This window comes from Artemia franciscana, chromosome 18 (assembly GCF_032884065.1).
Source record: "Artemia franciscana chromosome 18, ASM3288406v1, whole genome shotgun sequence".
Classification (NCBI taxonomy): Eukaryota; Metazoa; Arthropoda; class Branchiopoda; order Anostraca; family Artemiidae; genus Artemia; species Artemia franciscana.
This window is the reverse complement of record NC_088880.1, coordinates 11,416,114-11,442,117: the sequence shown is the minus strand read 5'-3', so window position 1 is coordinate 11,442,117 and position 26,004 is coordinate 11,416,114. Positions and strand designations below refer to the sequence as shown.

The following is a 26,004-nucleotide window of genomic DNA, read 5'->3' as shown; positions in this document are numbered from 1 at the left end:
GATACCTTTTTATTGACAGTGAATAGATATAAAATTATTTAACTGGATATTTCGAACACATATATAGTGTTCATCATCAGCAGTAAAACTGGTGATTTGAACACTGTATATGTGTTCGAAATATCCAGTTAAATAATTTTATATCTATTCACTGTCAATAAAAAGGTATCATCCCTATTTTGAACTGTTTTACTATGGTACCTAAGAAAGTCCAGATTTGTCAACAAGTTTGTGAACTTGGTTGACCAAACACAGTTAAATGTACTTTGCTAATTGATTTGCAATCTGTATAGATACGTCATAGATCAGAATTTCTATTTTTGATATCCTTTATCATATGGATGTTAAAATATTTGTATTCTGCTTCCCTGCTGTCTTAACCAATATTAACGTAAAATAAGTTAACCGTCTCATTTTTTCTTACTGTTCAGTATTTAGTCTTCAGTATTTCTTGCCTTCATGTCCAGTTTTCACGTCTAATTCTTTAAGCTTTCAGTATTCAATTTTCATTCTTCCCCAGTTTTTACATTCAATTAGTAAAAATTCTTTACTTTTTTCCAGCATTCATTAGACAAATTTTATCATATCCCGCTGTCTTTTCCAGTTTTCGCGTTAAATAATCCAACTTCCATATGTCTTTTAAGTGTTCAGTTTTTCAATTTTCACTGTACCTGTTCTCTTCCGCGGATTTCTTCTTCCATCAATCAAACCTCTCTGCTTCTTTTCACTGTTACATTTTTTAATTTTCATTGTACCTGTTGTCTCCCCCAGATTTCTTGTTATATTAATTCAACCTCCAGTATTCCTGTTATCTTTATTCAACCTCTCTGCTTCTTTTCAGTATTCAGTTTTCAATTTACAGTGTATTCTGCCGTCTTTTCCAGTTTTCTCATTAGATAATTAAACCCCACCTACTTCTTTCTAGTACTGACTGTTCAAGTGGCTATACCAATTATAATGGGATCAAATATTGGAACTTCAGTCACAAACACTATAGTATCCTTCACCCAGATCAGTAATAAGAATGAATTCAGACGAGCTTTTGCTGGCGCTACTGTACATGATATGTTCAATTGGTTGACAGTCATCGTCTTATTCACCGTGGAAATGACAACTCGTAAGTTTAAGTTTGTATTTACAGGTCTTTATGCCGGGAATGGTAATTCCACAGGTGTTATATTTGAGAAACAGAGAGTTTACCTGTGCAAAAGTATTGTGACCAAAAAGTTCTTATTTTCTTTTTACTCGCCTAAAATTTCATAACGTAAACCAATCAGATCTTAGAACCTGATGAACACACTTGCATCACAACTACTTGAGTTTCAAAACAATTATTACTTACAGTTAAGGAATAATACTTTGGCTTACCAAGTACGTCACGAAAATAAACGAATAGAATAAAGAACACACTTTAACACAAAAAACATATGACAATAATCTTTCTTTCTCTCTTTCATGGGATCATGATCCACAACATAAGTTTTGCAGGAGACTGGAAAAACTAGAAAAGATGCGCCTGGTTCTTAGGTGTTATTAAAACACATGTTCATAGAAATTAAATGGACTGTACTCACTTCCCTCAAATTGGTTCAAACGGCAAAATTGGTCCAAAAGCTCCACACAAAAATTTGACAAAATGTTGCCTAAGGGAGCCACATTCCCTTAAAATGCCTGGTTCACGGTACCTATATTTATCATGGACCACTGCTTTGTTCTAAACTAATAAATAAATATGTACCTAATTGGAAAAATGTGCCAAACTGGAAGTCCATACTATAATTCATTTAGAAAGTTTAAGCCAAACTGCATTCAATGTTGCCAATTTCGAGTGAATCACCGGTTGTGTGGTAAATATTTTTCATCCTTAGATTTTTATTTCCTATAAGAACATCTAGTAATGTTTCATCGTTTTTCTGCCATTATCTAGTTGGACTAGGAAATTTATGTTAGAAAGTAATGAAATTCCTTTACATACCAGATAAATTAAAAGGAAGTAGACAGAGTAGTAACCGAGAGTTCACATGACTGCAATTTTTCTTTTTTTTGTGATTATCATTGAATGACTTCAATAAAAAAATCGTAGCATTCTGTGAGCCAACAATTTAGACTTAATTCTAAATATGCCTTTTGACAGTTTTAGACCATAGTGAGAAATTTGTTATCAAGCTTATTTAAAATAATGTTTAAAATACTTTTTAATTAAAGGTTGTTTTTATTATGCACGAGATAGGCCTTGCTGATATGGAAGGTTCGCCTATTTTATGTCTTACCTCACATCTTTACACTTTTCAGATGGTTTCTTCCAAGCTTTCATGATTTTATATCCTTTCTTGTTCTATTTTCAGCCTTTGAATAAATTATTGGCTATTTTGTAGCACCATCAATTAACTTCTCAATGCTCTTTTCAATTTTGTTTTCCATTAAGTGTTTCTTTTTCTTGAATTTTGATTTATCATTAATACTAAAATAAACCGTCTTAAGTGTATTTTTTGAATATCATCGAAACCAACTACAAAATTTAGTAAGGAATTGATAATCGTCAAAAATCAAATTATCGATCCCACTCACGTAAAATGAGGGCTAAATCGTTTTGGATTACTCTGTATTCCGAACCCGGGCCACACAAACCCTTCAATAAAAGTGTCAGAGGGGAACAGAGCAAAGAATGACGCATACTTTAAAGTAGAAGGGGGTTTCTGCGTGGTCTGGTCCGTTTTTCTCTCTTTCTTTTTTCGGCATCCCTATCTGTTACTGTCCCAATATTCTACCCACCTTTCTCAGGCCACTGAAAACCCTCCTGATTCGGGCCTAAGTCGGCTCTTTTGACGTACAAAATTCCGAATTCATTATCACTCTTTTGCCCTGCTGCATTTTGCCCTGCTGCAAAGAGTTTCGCGGATAGACTGAAAAGTCTGCCGTGTTTCGCGTTCGGAATAGTTCGATAAAACCATTCAAATAAATGAACTGACATTATTATGTTTTGTTTTTGGCATTCATTCCGTTCATTGTTTTTGGATAACCTTTTAGTGTTTATGTGAAAACAACCTTTAAGTATTAAACATTTTTTATCTAGGGGCGTAATTTGCTAAATGGCAGGGGGGAATTCCCTTCCTAGGCCTAGGTTTGCATCTCCCCCCTGAACTGAGTTTCGCCCCGCCCCAGCTAAAATTTAGTTTCTTCGAAAATCATGTCAAAACTAAGGCAAGCCTGCATAATTCAAGCATCCACAGCAACGTGTCAGTTTTCTTTAGTATATAATTACTTTAATGGTACTATACGGCTCATTTTTATATTTTAACTTTCATTTTCACTTTATTTGGGAAAATTGGCTCCAACTCCCCCTGGGTTTTGACGAAATTACGCCATTGTTCTTATCCAGTGTAGTAATAGCTATTGTTATATTTATAGGCGGAATTTTTGGCATTGGATACTTAGAATTTGTCAGTGGAGAAATTACATCTGGATTAAGTGAAAGTTCTGGAGCTGGCGGTGAGATTGAGATCCTTAAAGTGATAACAGGCCCTGCTGTTGATCTTATAGTACAGGTAAAACTATTATATGGTATTCAAAATATAGGGAGGAAATATGCAAGTGTACCATGAGATTTATTGCTTAAATAGATACCAACTAAAATAGAAAAAAATACTGATACAATTGATCAGGTAAGCAACCAACACTTGTATAATATTGTATAACAACATTTTGGTTGTTGGTTGTTATATTGTTGGTTCGACGAATCTGGAAATGTTGGTTGTTATACAACCAACATTGTATAACAGTTGCTGCTAGCACTGTTATATTGATTACTAAATAAAAAAATTAACATTTTCTTTATTTTTTTTTTACAAAATACTATTGTTTCTTTCAAAATCTCATTGTAGAGGTAAATAGTATTAACTTACAATTCTGAGGTCATGGGTGAAAAATATTAAGACGGTTGATCAAAATTATTTTCTATTAATGCATAGTGAGCTCAAGTTACCATAGATTTGTAACCTAAATAGACGCTGGATAATGCAAAAAAAAAGTTGTGAAGCTCGTGATTAGTAGCACGTGAAGCATTGTAGCACGTGAAGCATAGTAGCATTGTGAAGCACGTGATGGCTGGTACACAGCCATCACGCAGAGGATTTCCTCTGCATTTTGTAAGAGTCGCTGTCTTCCTGGAAAAAGTTCTTTTAGAAAAAAAGTAATCTCTCTGGAAATTGTTCTACACAAATTTATGTAAAAGTCTCCTTTTCTCGAAATTCTGTTGTAAATTCTAAAATACTAATGTACTGGTAAATAATTTGAAAATGGCGCATCTAAAATAACGTATGAAAATGTATAGATGGGCCATAAGGTTTATTCAGTTTAGGCTTCGTTATCCACAAACAGAAAAGCATTTTTTTACTTTTTACAAGTGTGTAGCATAAGATACTAGCCAGATACCAAATAATATAAAAAAGGCTTAGAAATTTTTGAGAAGATATATAGACGTTACGTACAGTATTACCTTTTCATTTTGTAAAATTCAAGATCTTACCAGGAAAAAGTAATTAAAGTGGAGAAAATTACAATCTTCAGAAATTTTTCGTACGTATGGTGCTAGAATGCCGACAAATAAAGATAAAGAAATGAAAACTTTCCGTAAAAGTCTGCTTTTTCCAAAATTCTATTTAATTTCTCAAAATCTTATTGCATATGTTAAAAATATCAACTTGAACTTCTGAAATGCTGGGTAAAAAATACGGATTAGCTCTAGATTTATTACCAAAATAGATTACATAGCATAGAAAACTTTGTGAAATATTTATAACCCACTGCAAAAAAACAATATGAGGATAGTGGAGTAAAAAGAGAGAACAGAAATAAACATCAGAAAGGAAAACAACAAATAAGTACAACAAGATCAACAAGGAAAAAAAGTCAACAGAACAAACGGATGAGCCCGTGATACAGGGTAAGCCGCCAATATGCTTGAGCCGATAACTTATCATGAAGCTTCTCTAGTTTTGCAGTCATATCGGGAGCTTTATATTTTCGGATTATTCTCCGATTTCGATACAATAGAGGTAGATAAAACAAGTATTTACAGTATTTATGGTAACATCTACGTAGTTTAAATAAGTCACTTTTTTCAGTAGAATGAAGGTCTCGGAAAAATAAAGTACAGAATGATCACAAAAAACTGAATACAGAATAACCAGAGTCTTTCGATTGTACTTAGACCGGTTTGACACAATCTTAAAGTATCCAAATCTAACTTTTTTACAAGCTTCATATATTGTAGACTTGCGGAAGGACAAAATTTTTTAAAATTTTTAAACCAAGCCACTGAACACATTATCCTTGAGTGGGAAAACTGCTTCAAGGCAAAAAAAGATAATGCGTTCCTGGGGGAAAATCTTCATTTTAGAAAAAATCTTGTACAAATAGTACAAACATCATATCTCTGGCAACCCTGATCCTGTATCTAATACGAATGGTGGAATCAATCAGTTTAGGTAATTTGGACAAAATAAAACTGCTTGCTCTTGTGTCAAAACACCTGAAAGGAAACCATAGGAAATATTTGGGGATGGCATGGAAAAAAGTGCAAAAGACCAAAAGATATGCTTTCGGTAGTCTATTATAAATTAATACATCTGAGGAGTTCCCAAAATTTCAATTTACATAATAAATGTACAGTGACCTTTGAAATTAAGTAGAAAATAACAATGTTATTAACAAAAAAGTTTGAAAACTTTAATGAGAAGAGATTGCTTATATACAAAAAAAAACTTTTGCAAAAGGGAGCAGTCCTACGAAAAGAAAAATAATCCATTCAGTTTTTTATTTTGTTTAACAGATATATTTAATTTGAACTCATATACTTGATCTGCGAGAGAAGGGTAAAATATGGAATAATAGCTAAAACAGCAGATCATTTCTATACGGCTTTTCTTTATGGGTTGAATCTAGGCTATCCTATGACAGGTATGAAAAACTTCAGCAAAGATTTAAAGTGAAGAAGTTGCTTTCACTTTGTCATAGAACCATGAAACAATAACCTATCATGCTGAGAGATTTCTCAGCAAGACACCAGATTACTGATGAATTTATATGAGTAAAGAAGTATAAGCTCACAAGCTATAATTATGCAATCGAAAATAGAAATCTTAGTTAAAATTTGCACAATGGGATAAGCCTAGGTGGCCACTGAGTGGTCTAATAATGGCAATAAATCAATAAACTTACGCCTAAAAGATGTCGACCCAAACAGGGTAGAATCGACTTGAGTTGAGAGGCTAACGATGCATTCCTCATTGTCAACAGTCAAATATGTCTTAGGTATGTACAACATAAATGGAAATGAAAAAGACCATTGTAGAACGTGTACCTTCGAAATTGTTCATTGTTCCAATATAGGCTATGTATTATCGTATTGTATCAGATTAACGACGCTTCTTGACTACTAAGGTCCCTGCGTCGGCCCTGCTGTGCATTACTGCATCATGATTCGATCTCTGGGTCCCGTATTACCAAGCTAAGGTCAAACCCACTGCGCCACCACAGGACATAGGCTATATATAATTGGCTAAGTCATTAGTTTGAATTTGGATGCAGCTACCTGGCAAAGAGGGGAACATTTTTCTTAGAAAACTTACTGCCCCTATAAAAACACGCCACACGATAATGTAAAGCTGTTTTATAAAAGAAAATTATGTATGTCCTCAACCTAATCTGCCCTAATGTTTTGATACTTTTTAAAAATTGAAACATAAGTAGATTAGGTTGCATAGGTGGTTACCACACACCTTTTTATGACATTTTTATATGACATGGCTTCTATATTCGTCATTTATTGCAGCTTGATTTTTCTTAATATGGGTATGCTCATAAAACAAATCGACGAAGGTGCTCAGTGACGAAAGTCTGTAAAGGACTAAACGTCTTCGCAACTATAACAAAAACAATTGAAAGTAAATAAAAAATATGAGGAATAGAGAGAAAATCGGCCATATTTCCAGGAAGAACGATGCACGAAATTTTCGGGGAAGGGGGGATTTTCTTTCGATTTAAATTATTTTTCAACGTCCAAGGGAACGGCATCTTCATTTTTTTATTAGATGGAAAATACCCGGGAAAATATTTTCTAAATCTAGGAGGGAGAGCAATGGCCCCCTTAAATATTTAGGCAACGCGAAAAAAGAAATAAAGACAAAACATAATAGGGAGAGGGAAGGAAGGGACATGAAGAAAACAGTTCTCTGTGCCCTGTCTGAGCCTTAGTCAGATTAAGAATAGATATATATATATATATATATATATATATATATTTTATTATTTTATGACCTTTCTTACATTTTCTTATTTTTTGCAAGCGTTAAATTATTATACGTAATCTTTGAAAATTATTAGTCTTTTATTTCAGCATTAACACTTCTACATGCAAAGTATGTTCTTTGAACTGATTTTTCGTATCTTATATTTTTATGTCCTCGCTTTATCTTGTTTTATTTTTATTTTTTTTTTTTGTTAGGAAGAGAGCCAATTGTTCCTCAAAATTCGTGCTGTCTTTTATGAGAAATGCTAGGCATGTTCAAAAAACGCCAAGTTTTCAAATTGAGGCTCATTTTAGTTCGTTCTTCCTCCAAGGGATGGGATTTGCTGCTTCCAACTGAAGATGCACATTTATTGCTGATAATATCCTTTTCATTCTTTGTTTAACATTACAGGGTAATTACATGTGCAGGTGACAAATTATATTCATTTTGGTTATATTTTCAATTATTCTTTTTTATATAGCTAAACAAAACGGTTCTTGATAAATGGGCTCTTGGCGAGTGGCAAGATGTAAATAGCCTGTTGAAGACAGTATGCGGTCCAAAGAACAACACCTATAAGTGTAAGTGTTTTACTAAACCTTCACAATATTTATTAATTTGTTTACGTTTGTTGTTTGTTCTTTCAAATGCCTCAAAATATAGATTCAAAATTCAATAATATGCAGGAAGATATCTGATGTCAAGATCAGGATCACTGATAAGCTGAAGAAGGAACAGGGGAATTTGTGGTTAGAAGCCTTCTACTTAAAACTAATGAGAAATGAAAAATACAAAAATTAATGTTAATGACAGCCAATGACAAATCAAAACAATATCAACCAGAATCAATGACAAGTCAAAGTAATGACAAAAATCGAAGTCAAATGACAAAACTAGTGCATTATGGCTCTGCTCCGACAATCCATAATTGAAAACAAAAATTGTTTTAGATGAAAGTACAGGCTCATGTTAGAACTTGAAGCAAAGATAAACTACGCAAGGTTTAAACGAAACTCTCATTGCCTTAGTTCCTGCCAGGAGCGAATTTGGGCGCTTTTTTGGTGGATATGCATTGAATTTTTCAAATCGGCGCATTTTCTTACGGCAAAATCGTTCATTCGGCTCATTTTCACTAGATAATGGCATTTTCGGCACATCTCAACTTTTATGGCGGTGCAATTTTAAGCCAGACATGTGGCAACACTGGTTCCTGCCCGGTACCGTAAAATTTAATTTACGCTTTCGTCAAAACAATCAAGAACAAGTACGCACTTTTTAAGACACTGCTTCAAGAAAGAATAAGATCAAATAGAAATGTTTGGTGATACACATAGGGTCTAGTAAGGCTGAATATTGTCTGAATAGAAAAATAAGTCTGCAAACAAAGATTAGAATGTTAGAAAGTAACAGTGATGACAGTTGTCAAATATGGTTTTGAAGCATGGGCGCTCCAAAAAAACGGAGGAAGATTTTCTAGATGTTTTAGAGAGAAACTTCCTAAGATTTGCTAGATGTTTCCGAGAGAAATTGCCTACGGATTGTTTTGGGTACCCGACCGACTGACTGTATTTCAAACAGTACGCTTTGCGAAAGCTGTGGTTTAATCCTACTTTCTAGGGCTATAATAAGGGAAAGGTTTGAGATGGCAAGGGTACGCTCGGCGGATGAAGAATGACAGATTGCCAAAGATTGTTCTTTTCGGCCAAGCGTCTAGGGCTAAACGGAAAGCAGGACTTCCGCGGTGGGGGTGGGAGGATGTCGTAAGGAATAAAATAGGGAAATGGGAACTTCCTGGGAGAGTGCAAAGAGGGAGAATTTGAATAAATTGGGATGGGAGAGGAGCGTGCGTAGCTGTGTTGGCCCCAGGTGACTTCGTGCTGCGGTGAGTTGTTAGTAGTAGCATTAGAAGAAAATTGTTCGACATTTAGTTCAAAGTATTGAAAAAATAGGGTAAATGAAACACTTGTAAAACATTGTAAACACTCATATAAAATACATATGTTTAGTGTTCTGATTAGTACTCAGTAGATCAGAATTGAATTTTTAGCTAAGGAGTATGGAGGATACAGCCCACTTGTTGGTTAGTATATTCTATTTCATCTCCATTTAGGTCCTAAGCTAGTTGATTCCATCAGAAAAACTCGTTTTAAAGAAAAATCTAAATTATGTCTGTTTTTATTTTGATACTAAGCCGGTTCAAAAGGTCAAAGTATTGTGCTTAAGTATGATGCACACCAGAGTTTGGAAGAGTACCCTCATCCATAAATCTCCATAGATCTCCAAATATCCATAAGTTGATCACTAAAGGTTAGGTTTCTAAATGTCTGTCTCACAATTTTACTTTACTTGGGATTAAAGCTGAGAACATAGGTCATTAAGGTGCGATGTCTATTCCTACTAAAAATTAGACTTGAAAATAAAAATATTTCGCTTCAATGAGGACTCTACTCATTTTCTACACCCATTGGTTTGACTTCAGGAATTCTTCTATTCCTGAAGAATTTTTTGGGAGGGGGATTCCCCTTACCCAATTGTCCTTTCTCAGAATTAAAGCTTCCTTGCCTTTTAGAAAGATATACAGCACTCCCCTTAGAATATGATGTGCAGCTATTAGAAACTTTACACAAGCATCAAATGAAGCAAAATAATCATGTGCAGCTCTGAAATTAGACCTTTCATTTCCTACAGACTGCATCCAAGCTTGGGTGCGCCATACATCATCAATGGGCTGGATAACCTTATAAACATAGATGCTGGACATAACTATTGAAATGATTGTCTATTTTGGGATTTTTAGTATGACAGCATTTTGGTCCTATTCAGACCAAAATTGTTGTCTTACACCACCTTGTATTTAGCTCAATCCTTTCACCGAAATCCAGTTTCAGTGACGCTAGTAGCCTTTATTGCCTTTTTAAAGTATTTCAAACGCCAATGGTTCAAGGACCCAATCAAGGACCCAACTGACTCACCAGTGGGGTTAAAGACAGTAGTGGTTGCCATAGACGAAGGGGGTGAGTAAATTTTGAAGATCAGTATGACGTAATTCTCATAATCAATTCTCAGAAGTTATTTGGCCAAAGCTATTTTTAGGCGAAATTTGTTTCTGTTTTTTTTTCTTGAGGCTTTTATTTTCTGTGTTATTAGCTATTTGTGTTATTAGCTTTCTGTGTATAGCTATTGAAATGATTGTCCATTTTGGGATTTTAATATGATAGCATTTTGATCTTATTCAGACCAAAATTGTTTCCTTACACCAGCTTGTATTTAGCCCGATCTTTGCCAGAAGAGATATGCTATTATGGTGGGTATAGTCCCTAAGGTATTCAGAGTGTCTTTTTTTTCAACCAGTCATTTTTTTGGAATAAGTTCTTTTAGAAAGTGTAAACTACCCTGTCTGAATTCATGTTGTACAGTTTCATGATAAAGGCCGTAAATAAAGACCGTATAAATTTGTGTCGTTCCTCCAATCGCATATATGCTGTGAATTGGCTTTTATTCCATAATTAAAACCATTATTGACGTAAGTAACGGTTTTTACTGTTATTCATTTCTATTTTCCCTTTTTTTATTCATTTTTCAGAAAATATCATATTTCAGGCATCTTACAGATTTTGTTCTCTTGTAAAACTGATGAAGTGTCTTTTAAACTTAGAAAATAACCTTAGAATTGCCAACAACCCCAGTCCCTGACAAATTCTTGCGTGTCTGGTCGCAAATTACATTTTCTGCTCAGCGGAAAAGAAGAAGAAAAATAAGGCCTGAAATAAAAAGGTTTCAATTTTTGGCTCAGGCCTAAGGAATTACAAGTAACCGAAACTAAGTGCTGTATCTTTGTCATTTGACTTACCTTTAATTAAACGATTAAGGAACTTTGCTGAACTTCGTAAAATTCAATAATCAACCTAAAGAGTACGTGAAAGCGATTGAAGACATGAAATTGAAAGTTCGTCACTGAAAAAAAAGAACAGTTAATCCCTAAAACTGAAATCAAAATATTGGCTATGTTTTTATATATATTACTTTCTCATGCTAATGTGTGATTCTTATAATTGTTATCGGTTTTACAGATTTTAATTCTAAGTTTTATTTTAAGGCACAATTTCGGATTACCTATTTGCTGATACTGGGATGAGTGATGCGGCAGTTGGCAGTATCCTACTTGTCATTTCTTTGGTTATTCTTTGCATATGCTTGGTTGTGCTCGTTAAGATTCTGAATTCCATTCTTAAAGGTATGTACCTTAATTTCTAATATTTTACGAATACGACTGAATGGCCATTTTGAGCCATGTGGAACTTCATGAATCCTTAATACGTAGCCCATTGAAATATATTGCTTTTCTTGGAAAGTGAAATAAGTCAGCTAAACGTTTTTAGTATTGTAAGCAGTTTTGTTCTAGGCATATTGACTGAAATACTTAAAACATTAAATAAACAAAAACTGTTAATTTGTATGTCGAAAGTATAATAGTTCAAAATAGGGATGAAACCTTTTAATCGACAGTAAACAGGTATAAAATTTTTAACTGTATATTCTGAACACATTTACAGTATTAACCTTTTCAGAGTTTTACTGCGGATGATGAACACTGTACATGTGTTCGAAATATCCAGTTAAAAATTTTATACTTGTTTACTGTCGATTAAAAGGTTTCATCCCTATTTTGAACTATTATACTTTCGTCATGGAAAGGCAGTGTGATCTTCAAAGTTATCTAATTTGTATGTGATTTTCATACTGGGTTATATGCCTTGGCACAACCTAGGATTATAATGGGCAAATGCCGTTGAATTTTTCAAAACTTTCATCGTTGAAAACATATGCTTTGTCTATGAGCTTTACTTTTATTGAAACTATGAATAGGATATTTTCACTAAAAGTTTAATACCTTAGCTATTTTTGATTTTCAAAAATTAAAGATAGACATAAAGGAAAGGTAAAGAATATGGCACTAGACTTTACAGTCTCTATTGGTGGTGCTGATCTCCGTTTCATGGCCCTTCAGTCAGATAGTGCAATGGGGGGAATAGCCATCCTATTCTTTCACGCACCCTCCCTGTTTAACTTCCTCAGATTTCTCAAGGTACCCATTCAGAGCTGGGACAACACTGGCTGAGGTTACAGAGTCATGTCACTGACACCTGTTACAGACCAAATAACCAGTGACACCAGCACTCGAACCCCTGCCCTCACGGATAAGAATTTCAAGTCTAACCTGCTTAACACTCGGCTAGGAAGGCTATATGTTAAGATATATATAGCCAACATAAAAACGGCCTATTTTAATGTGATAAGACCCAAAATACTTCCATGACCCCTTAGAATTAAAACTAAAATCTTCCGCAGTAACCTTTATTATGTGATAATTCTCTTGTTACTATCGTCTCTTCTTTAACCCTTTTTATAAGACTATTCTCTTGTGTTTGTTATCCCTTCTCTAATATTTTTCATACGATAATCCCCTATTTCATTATCTTTTATTTTGTCTTTTTTTATACAGTTACTGTCTTGTTTTCATTATCATTTCTTTCGATTGTTTTTATATGCCTATACTCTTGTCGTCACTGTGTCGTCTTTCACCTTTTTATGGTTATCCGCTTATTGTCGTTTTATTACAAGATCATTAATAAAGATGATATGCAAGAATCGGTAACAGGCTAAGGATGTGTTACACTTACTTGACAAAACATATCTGCCTCGTAGCTTTGCTGTCAGCGTTTGAAGTGTGCACCTGTGACCACCCTCCTCCTCAAAAATATTTCTGTGCCCTGATGATTCATATTCTAGAATGAAAAAAAAATTATCTTGGTTTATTGTCCTTGGACTTTTAGATTTCACACAGGTTATTAACATGTATCATTTAAGACAAGCCATTGTTAGGAAATATTCCAACAATATTTGAGCACCAATTTAAACTTTGATCGTTGATCTAAAATTACTATACAAACATTTGTTTATCTGATGTGACTCTTGTTATTTTATTTACAGAGTTAATGCTTAACTAAGGATTCAAATTGTAAATCAGTATACTGATTTACATTTGACATTTGAGTCAGTACTTTAGATCTGTTGCCTGAATAGATGTCAGACAATAAAGATATTGCATTGCATACACGAGAAGTTAAACAGCTAAATGACATCTAATAAAAAATAAAATGGTGGTAAAATTGGTTTATAACCGGTGTTTCCTGGTTCAGACACCCCAGGAGAACACATGCATTTTCAGAGACCACACTGCTTTTCCATGACGTACAAATAACTGTTCAAATAGGGATAAATCCTTGTATTAGACAGTGAAAAAAATGACAAAACTATAAATATTTCGATCACAAATACAGTGACCGTTATCATCAGCGTGGTTATCAGCATATCTACTGATGACGGTCATTGTATATGTGATTGAAATATTAAAGAGTTTTTTTTCCTATTGTTTTTCACTTTCTAACAAAGGATTTATTCCGATTTGAACTGTTGTTTACACGTTGGGAGAACATTGGCTGGTAATATGAAAGAAAAAACCCAATGGAGCTAACCAAATTACAGGATTGTATTTCATTACTAATTAACAGGGCAAAACAACAGCTGAGACCTCTCTACATATCTCCTTTTTGGTTTGTCACAGCTTTGAAATGCGCCATTAAAGTAAAGCAATTTCACCTGTAGGATAAGACAGGGAACTCCAGCCTCCCCCATAGAAGACTGAATATATAAAACACTACAATATTAAGAACAAATGTGACACAGCTCGGGCCAAGCGAGACTATTTTAATATGTTTAGCGTTCAACAACCCTTCCCTCCAAAAATTTTGCAAGCATAGTTTGGAAACATTGTGCTATAATTTTTTTCAGTTGTGATACTCCGAACAGAAGTCGCTTCCAAATTTTAATGTTTTGTAATTTTGAATAATTAAGAACGAAACCGTATCCAGGATTTTTTTTTTCGAGGGTGGTTTTACAAAAGAATTTGTTTCGGGGGAGGAGTTAGAAACTTTAAAAAATGCGTCAAAAACTTGTTCATATTAATTTTTGATACAATTTTTATGGGGGGGGGGGGAGTTGGTCAAACCCCTCCTAACCCACACACTGGATACAGCCTTGATTAAGAAGAAGGTTACTGATACAATTAGCTATGGGATACTTATTACAGATACGGGTCACAAAGTGATAACCTGTCGTAGGGGAATCTGGTTACATAGACGAATAATCGTTAATGTCCGTCGGAGGAAGTGGAGGAGGGAGGGAAGTAATGTAGATGGGTAGAGTTTATGTAAATACATTTTTCGTAATATTACTACAATGGAGATATATATTACATGATAGTAAAAACGATAAATATGCATCTTGATAGTTTGGAGAAGCTCCATTTTCTTAATGGATTTATTAAATTTATTAAATAACTAATAATGGATTTATTATCCATTAATGGATTTTTATAATGGATTAGTAAATATAATGCCATTATATAAATATAACGATTATATTTATATAATATAAATATAATATTATATTATATAATGCATTATATAAATATAATGGATTTGTTATATTTTTATAATGGAATAAAAATATAAATAATAATGGATTTATTAAATAATTACTAATTATTAAATCCAACCAAAACTCAACACATACACGTAATGTACTCAATTAAAGCAAACTTTAGTGTAAAATTAAAGTTTGGAATAATTGCAGTCTTTCAAACTTTAATCGAAGTAAAATACAAAATTTTAATCAGAAGTTATGTCAAATTAAATAAAAGTACAAATTGAAAAAAAATTATTTCGTAGATTTTTTTTACTTAATTTGTTTTGGTTCAGGTAGAGCTTTATGTGTCCGAACTTGTTTTTTTCTAAACATATGAAAGCACAATTGTCAATGCCGTTAATTTTGGAGGAAGTTAATTATGTTGTTATTTTACCTTTAAATTTTATTTGAATTTAACGCATGCAATATTAGGAAAAATGGTCCAAACCATTAGTGACCAAAAACATATATTGCAAAGGCATGTCCACAATAAATGAAATTTTTAAGATGAGTGATAAAACTATATGAACTTAATAAGTACCGGGGAGGTAAATTATTTTGCTGCTTTCATACTTATATTTAAGTTTTTTTTATTTTAAATATTTCTTTATTATTTATTCATTAGTTAATATTTTTATATTGGATATAAATAATAATATAATTAATATATAATTAATTAATACAAAATATAATTAATATAATATATAATTAATAAAATTAGTTTTTATAATTAATTAAAATAATTATTTATTAATTATTCTTTATTATTTTATAGGCACAGTGGCCAACATGGTGAAACGATTTATCAACGCTGATATACCATATGTTCCCTGGCTGACAGGGTACGTTGCCATCTTCATTGGAGCAGTAATGACATTCCTGGTTCAGTCATCATCCGTCTTCACATCGGCTTTAACACCCCTTGTTGGGGTTGGGTTAATTACAATTGAACGCGTATACCCTTTAACTCTTGGTTCAAATATTGGGACCACGACGACCAGTCTTCTTGCAGCTCTTGCTGCAGATTCTTCCACATTGGCAGAAAGCCTACAGATATCTCTATGTCACTTATTTTTTAATTTGACCGGTACCTTTCTCTTTTACACACTTTGGTTCATGCGCTGGCCCATACCGATGGCAAAATATTTGGGAAATACTACTGCAGACTACCGCTGGTTTGCCATCTTATATTTAGTATTTATGTTCTTTGTGATCCCTGGTATTGTACTAGCCTTATCCCTTGGTGGTATAGAGGTGTTCTTAGGTGTCGGAATCCCCGTTTTGGTCATCGTTATATGCTTAGTTATTATTTCTGTAATGCAATCCAAATGTCCAAAATATCTACCTAAGTTTTTAAGAAAATGGCCAGCATTTATGACCCTTAAATTTTATGACGACCTCTTTAGAAAGTGTGCATGCTGCAATAGGTGCATGTCTACTAAAGATGATGATGGTGATGAACTAGAAAGTGTGAGTGAAGTACGGACAGTTGTCAAGGGACAAGAAAACGACGGCTTTGTAAATATTGAATAAGTTATGCTTCGTTATAGAAGTTTTTATATTTATTAACGTGTGACTTTTGTAATTCCTATGGCTCATTACAATAGTTATTTTTTTATTTTGTGTTTATCTCTTCTATTTGCTATGGGTTACAGAAGCTATTGGTAAAGTAGCTATTAATTGAAATTCAGATTAGAACAGCCCGGCCAATAACTGATGAGTTTATTATTTTGATTTTGATTTTTTAATTTTTGATTTTTTATATTGATATATTGATTTTTATATTGTTTTGGACTCTTGGCAAAATGAAGCCTTTTTGTTACGAAAGCATGTTTTCAAGTACATTACGTGGCAAGCTTAATTTTTAAATATATAATATTTTATTGAAATAGGAGAAATGAAAATTTCCCTCCCAATCTTTATTTAAATTCATTTTCAATGGTTTCGATTTGCTCTCTATCAGCGACCTGCGATAAGTATGAGTAACTCGTAAGTTTCACCAAAAACCGGCAAAAATGCGAAATTTAGCACTTATTGTCAGTAGAATCGTTCGGTTGCTCTCAGCGTCATATATTAATGTCAATATTTCGATAATATACTTTAAGTAGGGCCTTATCCAGGATTTTTTTTGGGGGGTGTGGGGTAGGGTGTAAAAAGAAACCTTAAGGAAACGCATCAAAAACTTGTTTACATGCATTTTTTTACGTTTTTACGAGTCGGATGAACATTTCAGGGGGAGGGGGAGGAGAGGAGGTTCAAACACCTAACCACTCAATCAATACGGCCTTGACTTTAGGGTGTTGCTCGCAAGCTGGGAAGTGAAGATTGCTTCACTTCCCATTGATATTCACGACCAATTGAAAGCTGTCTGATCATAATTCATACCAAGAATTGGCCAGATTTGGAAAGCAAATCCTGCCCACTAGGAAAAGAATTTCTGGATAAGGATATTTTAGCCCGAAATTCAAATTATTACACTCATGAATGAAATTTCGACTTTTTTCTTTATTTTCAATGAATACCTCCAAGAAATTATTAGTATTTTTGAAAAGCTTGTAAATTCATGATTGAGACTAATTATCAGCGCTGGTTCATCTTACTTATCACAATGGAAAGTGTGGTCAGTTTCCATATGGCTAGCTTTTTTAGCCATTATACGAAATAATTTTCACTAGATGGTGCTGTAAGGCAGCTTTAATTTAAATTGCTTTTATTTTTGGGCCTCCCTCCCCTTTTGCCTCTATGATGTAGCTCATGGCAAATAAGCTCCTTTAGTTACTGAGGGGTCAACATGTCAGATATCTAGTTTTTACAGAAAAGGCATGGGCATCATCTATACCGTGCTCTCTTTGCAACTGAGACACATTTATAATCCGTCTTTGTTTTTTATGATCTTTTTTATGATTTTTTTTTGTTTTTTATTGTTTTTACGATCATTCCAGCTGAGAAAGATAGTATGCACTATTTTGAGAATATCACTATCAGGCTTTGATTGATAATAATGCTGTTAGCATTAGGAAGATTGTGACAGCTTTTTTTTACAACTTCTTTCCGGTAATTACGTTCGTTCATATTCTATCTGACATTATATACGTCTGATTAGGGGCGTATCCAAGATATCCACCGGGGGGTTATTTTTTCGGGGAAAGTTCAGTTCCAAAATTTTAAAAATGTGTCAAAATATTTTTATTCATTTTTATTACGTTTTAAAAGTCAAAGAAACCATTTGGGGAGGGGGGATCCAAACCCTCTAATCCCTTCCCTGAATACGGCCTTGCGTCTGATGTAGTTCTAGCTTTTGATAAGGATTTAATCGCAGAGAAAAAGAGTAACTTCTTCGAAAGAAAATAGTAGGATGTAGAATGTTTTCGTTTTGTTTACTAGCTTAGAATTTTACACAAGACAACCAATCAAGCAGGATTTAACTTTTAGTCTTTCCACTGGCTTTAAATTTCTCACAGATTTCTTTAAAACCAATCAAGCTTTAAAAGGTGGGGCTGCTCGTTTCTCTAGAAATGAGGAATCATCCGACTCGCTTTCGAAAAGACGTCAAATGAAAATATAGGCAAGTAATCCCTCTTTTTTTTGGTTTAACTTATGTAGTAAAGCATCAGAAACATTGGTGATAGTGACAACCCAAGCAGTGCTTCGTAGTTGTAAGACTGCTGGCACCTTGTAAAGAGCAAACTATAGCCCCTTGTAATCGAAGATTAAATTTTTAAGTGGATTTTCGTATGTAATTTGAGAATAATCAAGAATGGTAGCCATTATCCATGCCAACCTTAAACACAAAAATAAATAATAAAAAAAGATTGTAAGAATTTCAAGTTAAGAATACTTGATTAACCATAAAAATGTGATCTATCGACATAGAAAAGTACACCATTGGATTAATCATGGTCAAAAACCCTTCAATGGAGGTTTTCAACTCTCCGTCTTAAAAATTGAAGAAAATCGCACTTTAGTTTTTGTAACTTCGATTTTTTTGGGGGGTTGAGCGCACCTCGTTCTTTCAATCTGACAGACTGAGAATCTCTGTGATTCCATTCAAACAGGGAATACATACCTATCTTTGTGCTAAAGGTTGGTGGTGGAAGGATGTTACGTCAATAAAAGGCCTCTAGACCACTTCAGTTCTCCCAAAATCCTTGTATAATTTTGTTTCAAACAAGGTGCTACATGGGGCTAGAAGGGGCTAGGAAATATTGAAGGAGGGACAATGTGGGTCAATTTTCAATCCGGCTTTCTTTGCAACAAGTAACAGCATCTTTTCAAGCAGAGTCATTACAGAATTTCTTTTTTGTCATTCACCACAACGAAAAGGTTGTCAATCCCTTGAAATTTTAATAATATTTTCTTTAATGAAAAAGTGTTTTTTTTTTTTTTTTTTTTTACAAAGAAACCGATGCAATATACATTCTTCAGCTCTTCAAGTTGTGCATGCAGGCGTAAAAAGAAAAATTCATCTCTGTTAGGTAAAAAATTGATTTTTTTTATGAGGATGAACTTTACAAATACCAATAAGGAAAACGAATATCTTCGGTCACCTTAACAAAAAAAAGGCTTATAAGACGCAGGTGACAGCGTTGAGCCACCTCAAACTCAAAACAGAAAATGAATTACAAACTGATCAGACTCACTAACAGAAATGATTTCTAGAAGTAGGTGGCAATACTTGAAACGCTCCATTTTGGGTGTCTATCTCTTTCTACTTTTTAATCTAAGGAAACATTTTGGCAATAAGACCAAGGAATCGTCGTATATTAAATCTTAATTTGACTTGCAATTTAAAATGCTGGTTGCTTACTTGAACAAATTTTTCCACTTAAAAGAAAAAGCGCAAGTCGAGGAAACGACAGTTTGTCAGATTAAATTTGGATAGTGCTTAGTGATACTGATTCTGGCTGATATAACTCTGGCTCAGATTTTGGCTGAATATGGCTCAGATTTTGGCTGAATATGGCTCATATTTTGGCTGAATATATCTGAATATGATCAATATCGTATTTATAAATCCAGCCGGAGGTCCTCCACATTTTCCATAATAACCTAAGATTGCAGTCCTATAATAACCTAAGATTGCAGTCCTTTACCACTATCTCGTAATAAACTATAATCGATGGCAGAAGATGAAGAAGAAGAAAAATAAAGAAAAATAGGACAATGAAAAATAGGTGGGAGTGGTTTTGGTGGATTAGCTGTTTGAGAAAATTGGTGATCAGTTTCGCTTCCGTAAGGCTCAGGTACCTCCATGCAAAGTGGTATTTCAGTATGTCTGTATTTTAATGAGGAAGGTTGTATTTGTTTTTAGTAGGGATAGTGTCGATTAAAGAATGTAATTTTATGATCATAAAATAGGCTATACTTAAACCAAGTCTAGATTGCAATAGTGTAATGACAAAATTGTTAGTACATCACAGTCAGAAGCGCTCTATTTAAGGGATTTTTGTATGGGATTTCTGTTTGACCCAAATTTTATCCAGGTGAATGCTTTTACCCCACATGTATATTTTAATTTGGGGTAGAGAATTTCCTCCATTTTTTGTTTGAGTTGGCTTTTTTTCGAACCTTTAGTATTGAAAAATTAATTCTATGCATTTGAATAGGATTTTAAATTATATTCTGATTTTTTTTTCGAGGTATTTCAATTTGTGTTTCTTAGCTATGATAACCTAAACCAAGATAAACGGGTGATTTCAGTGTCTTTATGAAAAATGTGTAAGAATTGGATTAAACTTCAAGAGCCTATACCATCAAATGAATAAATTATTTTCGGTGAAAATTTTTTAAAAGCATGCTTCATAGTACTGACCCAGCTTTCAGAGTGAGAACATCTCAAATAACTGGATTATATTGATTCGGAGTTCAAAGTAAAAGGATATGGTTTGAATTGGATATTTATGAAGTGTGAGTAAACCGGTCTACTTTAGTGTGACGAAAATAACGAATTCAGTTACTTTTAAAAGGATTATTTTGAAACTAATTTAATCAGCTGTTTGACAGTATGGTGAGTAATAAACTGATTTGATTTTGGCTAATTGTCCTTTGTTGGTTATGCCGTTATGACGGAATATGTACATTCGTCGGTGTTGAATTTCGTGAAATCAAATCTTAAAAAGGCGTAAGTGCAAATGAAGTTATTGCTAACCATGCTCTTGGTTTTTTCGATGAGAAGTCTATTATGGCGGATAAAATAGAACTTTGGTCTCATGTTTACGAGGGTGAACGTGTGCAAAGACGTCAAGGCGATCAAGCTAATTACCGTCACATTAAGGACATGACGGAAATCTTCCAAAATGCGACAGCGAAAATTTGTCTTTGCCTATATACGTGATCATTTTACCTACTGAGGTTCCTGTTATTCCTGCTGTGGCTTATTCTAGCTTCGCCTCAAAGCTTGTAAGCATTGATTCGAAACTTAACCCTTTCATGGCGTGTGATTACAATTGGAATCACAGTCTTTGCTGCAGCATAAGTGCCATCCAGTTATAAGAAATTGAATCGTAAATTATACCATAAGATAGCGGACATCGAGTTCTTTCGAATAAATACCCGTTTAGACGCACAAACATCTGTTGGGTTTTACCCAGGTCATTTCAGTTCTTTGTTTTGTAATTGAAGGAACTACTGAAGGTAAGGGAAATATTTTATTTTTTATTTTCTTTGTTTGGAGTGTTACAGTTAAAGAAAAAATTGGGCAGATAAAGAATGATTAAATATCAATTAAGACTAATTATTTGAGGTGGGGGGTCTCTGGTTTACCCGTAGGGCCACTCATTTGTCTTGATCCCATAAGGCATCAACCGGCCATGAAGGTAAAACAAACGTTTTAATAGTCGGTTTTGTGTTACGGGGGCTATCATTTTGTTCGCATGTTTTTGTTATTTCTTTGTAACCTTAGAATTTTTAGTTGTGGTAGCTTTGTAGTTGTGCTACCTAGTTTGTGACTTTTAGTGATTATTTTTCAAAAAACAAATGATTTTTCATGATTCTGGTAATTTTTAATGGTAAAGCATAAAAAATTTAGTGAAATAGATTAGCCCTGAATATAATTATAGGATAAGGGATATTTTAGTCAAAACGTTACTGAAAGCTAAGAAGACTAAATGTTATTAAATTTTTGACTTGAAGCAAAATGTCTGGATGCAGAAAAGCAAAAAAGTTGGATTCTTTGCTTTTGTTTTATTATCTGTGTGCTGAATCTGATGAAAGATATAAAGATATAGTGTTTGATATAGAGAAAGCTAAGAAAACCTAAACAATTCTTTTGTCCAAGAAACCATACTTATCCAAATATTTGGTCAAATTTGATGGAAACCGGCCTGATATCTGTATATTTCAATAAAAATGATAAATATTACACATACTTTTTTATTGACATGCATTATATCAAACAACAATTCAAATTAATTTCAACAATTAATGATTTATTTTTTATTTTTAGTACTATCATGTCAAAGCGGGAGGAAAGATTATTCAGAAGCCAGACTACACGAAATGCGAACCACATCTTTTCACGGGACGAAGCTGTTCAGTATATTCTTGAACCAGATGGAGAACTGTCTGATCTGGAAATAGAAGACGAGGAGGACCTTGACCATGAGGAAGATGATAACGATCCTGACTGGAACCCCCCTGTCGACCCCTCCCTTGAATACAACGTTGATGAAGATGATTTACCTTTATCGTCACTGACTCACGTACACATCGTCAACCGAAGTGCATCTCCACCACCATACCCTTTGGTTGCCTCTGTCATTAGTGACCCATCTACCTCTGGTACAGCAACACCTTTCCAATCTTCATCTTCCAGAGAATTTCGATGGAGAAAACAAAACTTTGAATCGCCCGATGTAACCTGGAAGTCTTCTCTTCCACCACCTCCTCCGGAAATTCCAACCCCTATTGAATATTTCAAGCAGATGTTTGACGATGACATGGTCGAACGCATTCTTTTTCAGTCCAATTTGTATGAGATGCAGAAGGAGGGTGTCCAACTGAAAGTCACCAATAAAGAAATGGGACAGTTCCTGGGAATCCATATGCTCATGGGCATAATAAAACAGCCCAAGGTTTCCCCTCATTGCAGATGACATGCCCAGAGACAGGTTAAAAACCCTTCGAAGATTTTTTCATGCAAACGATAACCACCCTGCTGTTCCAAAAGGTCAAGACAGCTATGACTCTCTTTTTAAACTTCGGCCGGTTATAGACGGACTGCAAGCAAATCTAACTAAAATCCCTGCAGAGGAAAGGCAGAGTATTGACGAGCAAATGGTCCCTTTTAAAGGAAAGCTAAGGTTCAAGCAATACCTCAAGGACAAACCCCACTCCTGGGGAATCAAGATATTCAGTCGTGCAGGGGCCAGCGGAATCATCTACGACTTTGAGGTCTATACTGGGAAAGCTTCAGTTCCGGTCACTGAGCTTGGTCAGGGAGCAGAGGTTGTGCTCAGACTAGCAGAGGAGATTCCAAGAAACAAAAACTTCAAGCTCTTTTTTGACAATTATTACACAAGTATACCACTGATTCGCGAGCTCCTTTTACACGGGATTCATTCAGCTGGCACCGTCAGGACAAACAGACTGAAAGGTTGCAATATCGAAGCTGATGATTTACTGAAAAAAAAGGGAAGAGGAAGTTTTGACTACAGAGTTGAGACCAATAGCGGTATAGTGGTTACGAAGTGGTTCGACAACAAGAGCGTCTGCATTGCTTCGTCATTTGTCGGCGCCGAACCTTCAGATAACTGCAAACGCTGGGACCGTACTTCAAAGAAGTACGTCGACGTTCTCCGTCCCCTGTGTATTGCTGAGTACAACAAATTCATGGGTGGTGTTGACCTCAGTGACATGCTCATTGAGCTGTACAGGATAGATATACGTGGAAAAAAATGGTATATGCGTCTCTTTTACTATTTCTTGGATCATTCAGTCGTCAACGCATGGTTGCTTTATCGGCGTCATATGGGTCAGCAAGGCCGAACCCACAATAAGAGCCTCTTAGATTTCAAGAGCGAAATTGCCAACTACCTTACTTCTACAAATGATGGAACTCCAAAGCCTCGTGGAAGACCCCTCAGAGACCAAACTGTTCCACTCCAAAAAGACCAAAGCTTGCCAAACCAAAGCCATACAATAGTGTTTGCTATGACGGCATCCAGCATTGGCCAGAGGCAGTGGCTGATAAGAAGCGATGCCGGCTCTGCTCGGCTTATGCTCGAATCCAGTGTTTCAAGTGTCATGTTTCATTGTGTCTGGTGAAGAACAGAAACTGTTTCAAAATCTTTCATACCCAATAACTATTTTGTATTTCTTCTTCTTTGTATTGGCATTAAAAATAAATTTCCATTTTAGATCATTATATGGATTTAGTGGCGAGTGACAGCGGAAGATGTCAATTGGAGTCATAACTGTAGGTCTGGAATGAATGAATGAAATTGATATTTTGCATCAAACTCATCATATGTGAGGTCATTTAAGGTTAAAACCTGAAAATGGATTTTTTTCTTTAGCTCTATCATAATTCCGTCCTGAAAGGGTTAAGTAAATTCGTGAGAAGATTTCGTCGTATGATCTTAAATTCCCCCCTCTTAGCAGCCCTGGCGCTCAGTCATTGAATCCCGATCTGACGACCGTTGTTATTTCTAAAGTCCCATCAGAATTAAATGATCCTGCCAAGCGTCGCGAAATAATAGACTCTATTCCAGGTCATGAATGTATTCATAGCATTAAGCCCTCTGGCGATAAGCTGGTGGTACGAATTGACAAGATTGTTGCAAGGAACTTTTGCAATGCCGTTCCAACTGTAATGAGAGATTGTGACGTCAAAGTAAAAGAAACGAAATATATTGGAATCATTAAAGGTATACCGACCAATTTTGATGAGGGAATGTTAATTGATTGCAACAATATTACTCATGCGAAACGAATAGGCAATTCTTTGGCTGTTAGAGTGTTTTTTGAAAACGCTGTTGCGCTCGCTAATGTACTTCGACTCGGTATAAAGATTGGGTATGAGATATATCGAGTTTACGAATACCAACGCCCACCCAAATCCTCGCCTGATTCTCCGTGCCAGGCTACACCAAAATGTGCGAAATGTCAAGGCAATCATGTATCATTCTCAATTAAATGCCGAATTCTTCGTGAACTTCTGTCGAAACGATCGCCATATGCTAGAAAATGAGAGCTAAGACTAACTGCACAATATGTTCGTTCAATATTAACGGTACTAAGGATAAAGACGTTTCTTTAGATCAGAAATTAGAAATTTTGATGTTTTATTCCTCCAGGAGTATCTCCTACCTTTAGTGAGCATAAACTCCCTACAGGGAAGTAACGAACACTCAGTTTTTTCTAAAAGTGCACGCAAAACCTCTGGCAGACCATCGGGTGGCCTAGCATGTTTAATAAAAAAGATGCTGTTTTCACCACCCCCTTTATGTTATCACGAGAGTGACTGTTATATTGCTATTCGTCTTGCCAACCTTGCCCTCATTAATATTTATCTCCCCTGCGACCAGAAATCCCTCCGAAGTTTAACTAAATTTACAAAATCTTGCGCATTAATAAAAAGTCTTTTGAATGGCATTGAGAGTTATGGACTGGATTGGTTATTAATTGGTGATATGAACTGTAATATTAACTCTTCATCAGTGCGGACTGAGCTGTTTTTAGATTCATTACCAATTAGTTACAGTGTTTTGAAAAAAAAATGCCTCCCATTCGTATATCCATAATGGTGGTTCAGGCTTTCGGACTTTGACCATTGTATCGTTTTTTCTGGTCTTATCTGTGGCGAAGTCCATGTTGATCAGGATGAGCGTGATTACGACCATCTCCCCCCCTATCCCTCACTGTTACCCTTAATGCTCCTGCTGAGAAGAACCTTCGTCTTAATTCTAGAAAATGGATTTCTAAAAGAGAATGGAACAAAGCTGACTGGCCTCTTAATTTTTTTACGCTTGTCAGCCTTCTATAAACGATTAAAGTTCCTTTTAATCTGTTGTGTACAAGTGTTGGGTCCCCACAAGCGAGAATTCAGCTTAATATTTATTATAGCCACATTGTATCGTGCTTAAAGATGTCTGAAGAGGTAGCTGTTCCCCTATGTCGCTTTCGAGCACAAACAAGAAGTTCAATTTGGAAGAATGACCCAGAGCTCAAAACAATAAAAAATCGGGCT

The 26,004-nt window shown here is 34.8% G+C and overlaps 2 protein-coding genes across 2 annotated transcripts in view; both read left to right on the top strand.

Moving 5' to 3' along the window:
* LOC136038606 (sodium-dependent phosphate transport protein 2B-like) overlaps positions 1–16,434 on the top strand; it is a 46,243-nt gene extending 29,809 nt beyond the window's left edge. Inside the window, exons 6-10 of the mRNA XM_065721815.1 lie at positions 926–1,117; positions 3,409–3,545; positions 7,771–7,870; positions 11,386–11,523; positions 15,592–16,434. Of these exons, the coding sequence (XP_065577887.1) occupies positions 926–1,117; positions 3,409–3,545; positions 7,771–7,870; positions 11,386–11,523; positions 15,592–16,349 (1,325 nt within the window). The 3' untranslated portion in view covers positions 16,350–16,434. The remainder of the gene's footprint in view (positions 1–925; positions 1,118–3,408; positions 3,546–7,770; positions 7,871–11,385; positions 11,524–15,591) is intronic.
* Positions 16,435–22,910: 6,476 nt separating this feature from the next.
* LOC136038381 (piggyBac transposable element-derived protein 3-like) lies at positions 22,911–24,080 on the top strand. The gene has a single exon (XM_065721450.1). The coding sequence runs from the start codon at positions 22,911–22,913 to the stop codon at positions 24,078–24,080; it is 1,170 nt and encodes a 389-aa protein (XP_065577522.1).
* The last annotated feature ends 1,924 nt before the right edge of the window (positions 24,081–26,004 follow it).

What these genes read in the sequence shown, in the direction of transcription:
- LOC136038381 (XM_065721450.1), top strand. Translation starts at nt 22,911, where the DNA reads ATGCCCAGAGACAGGTTAAAAACCCTTCGAAGATTTTTTCATGCAAAC.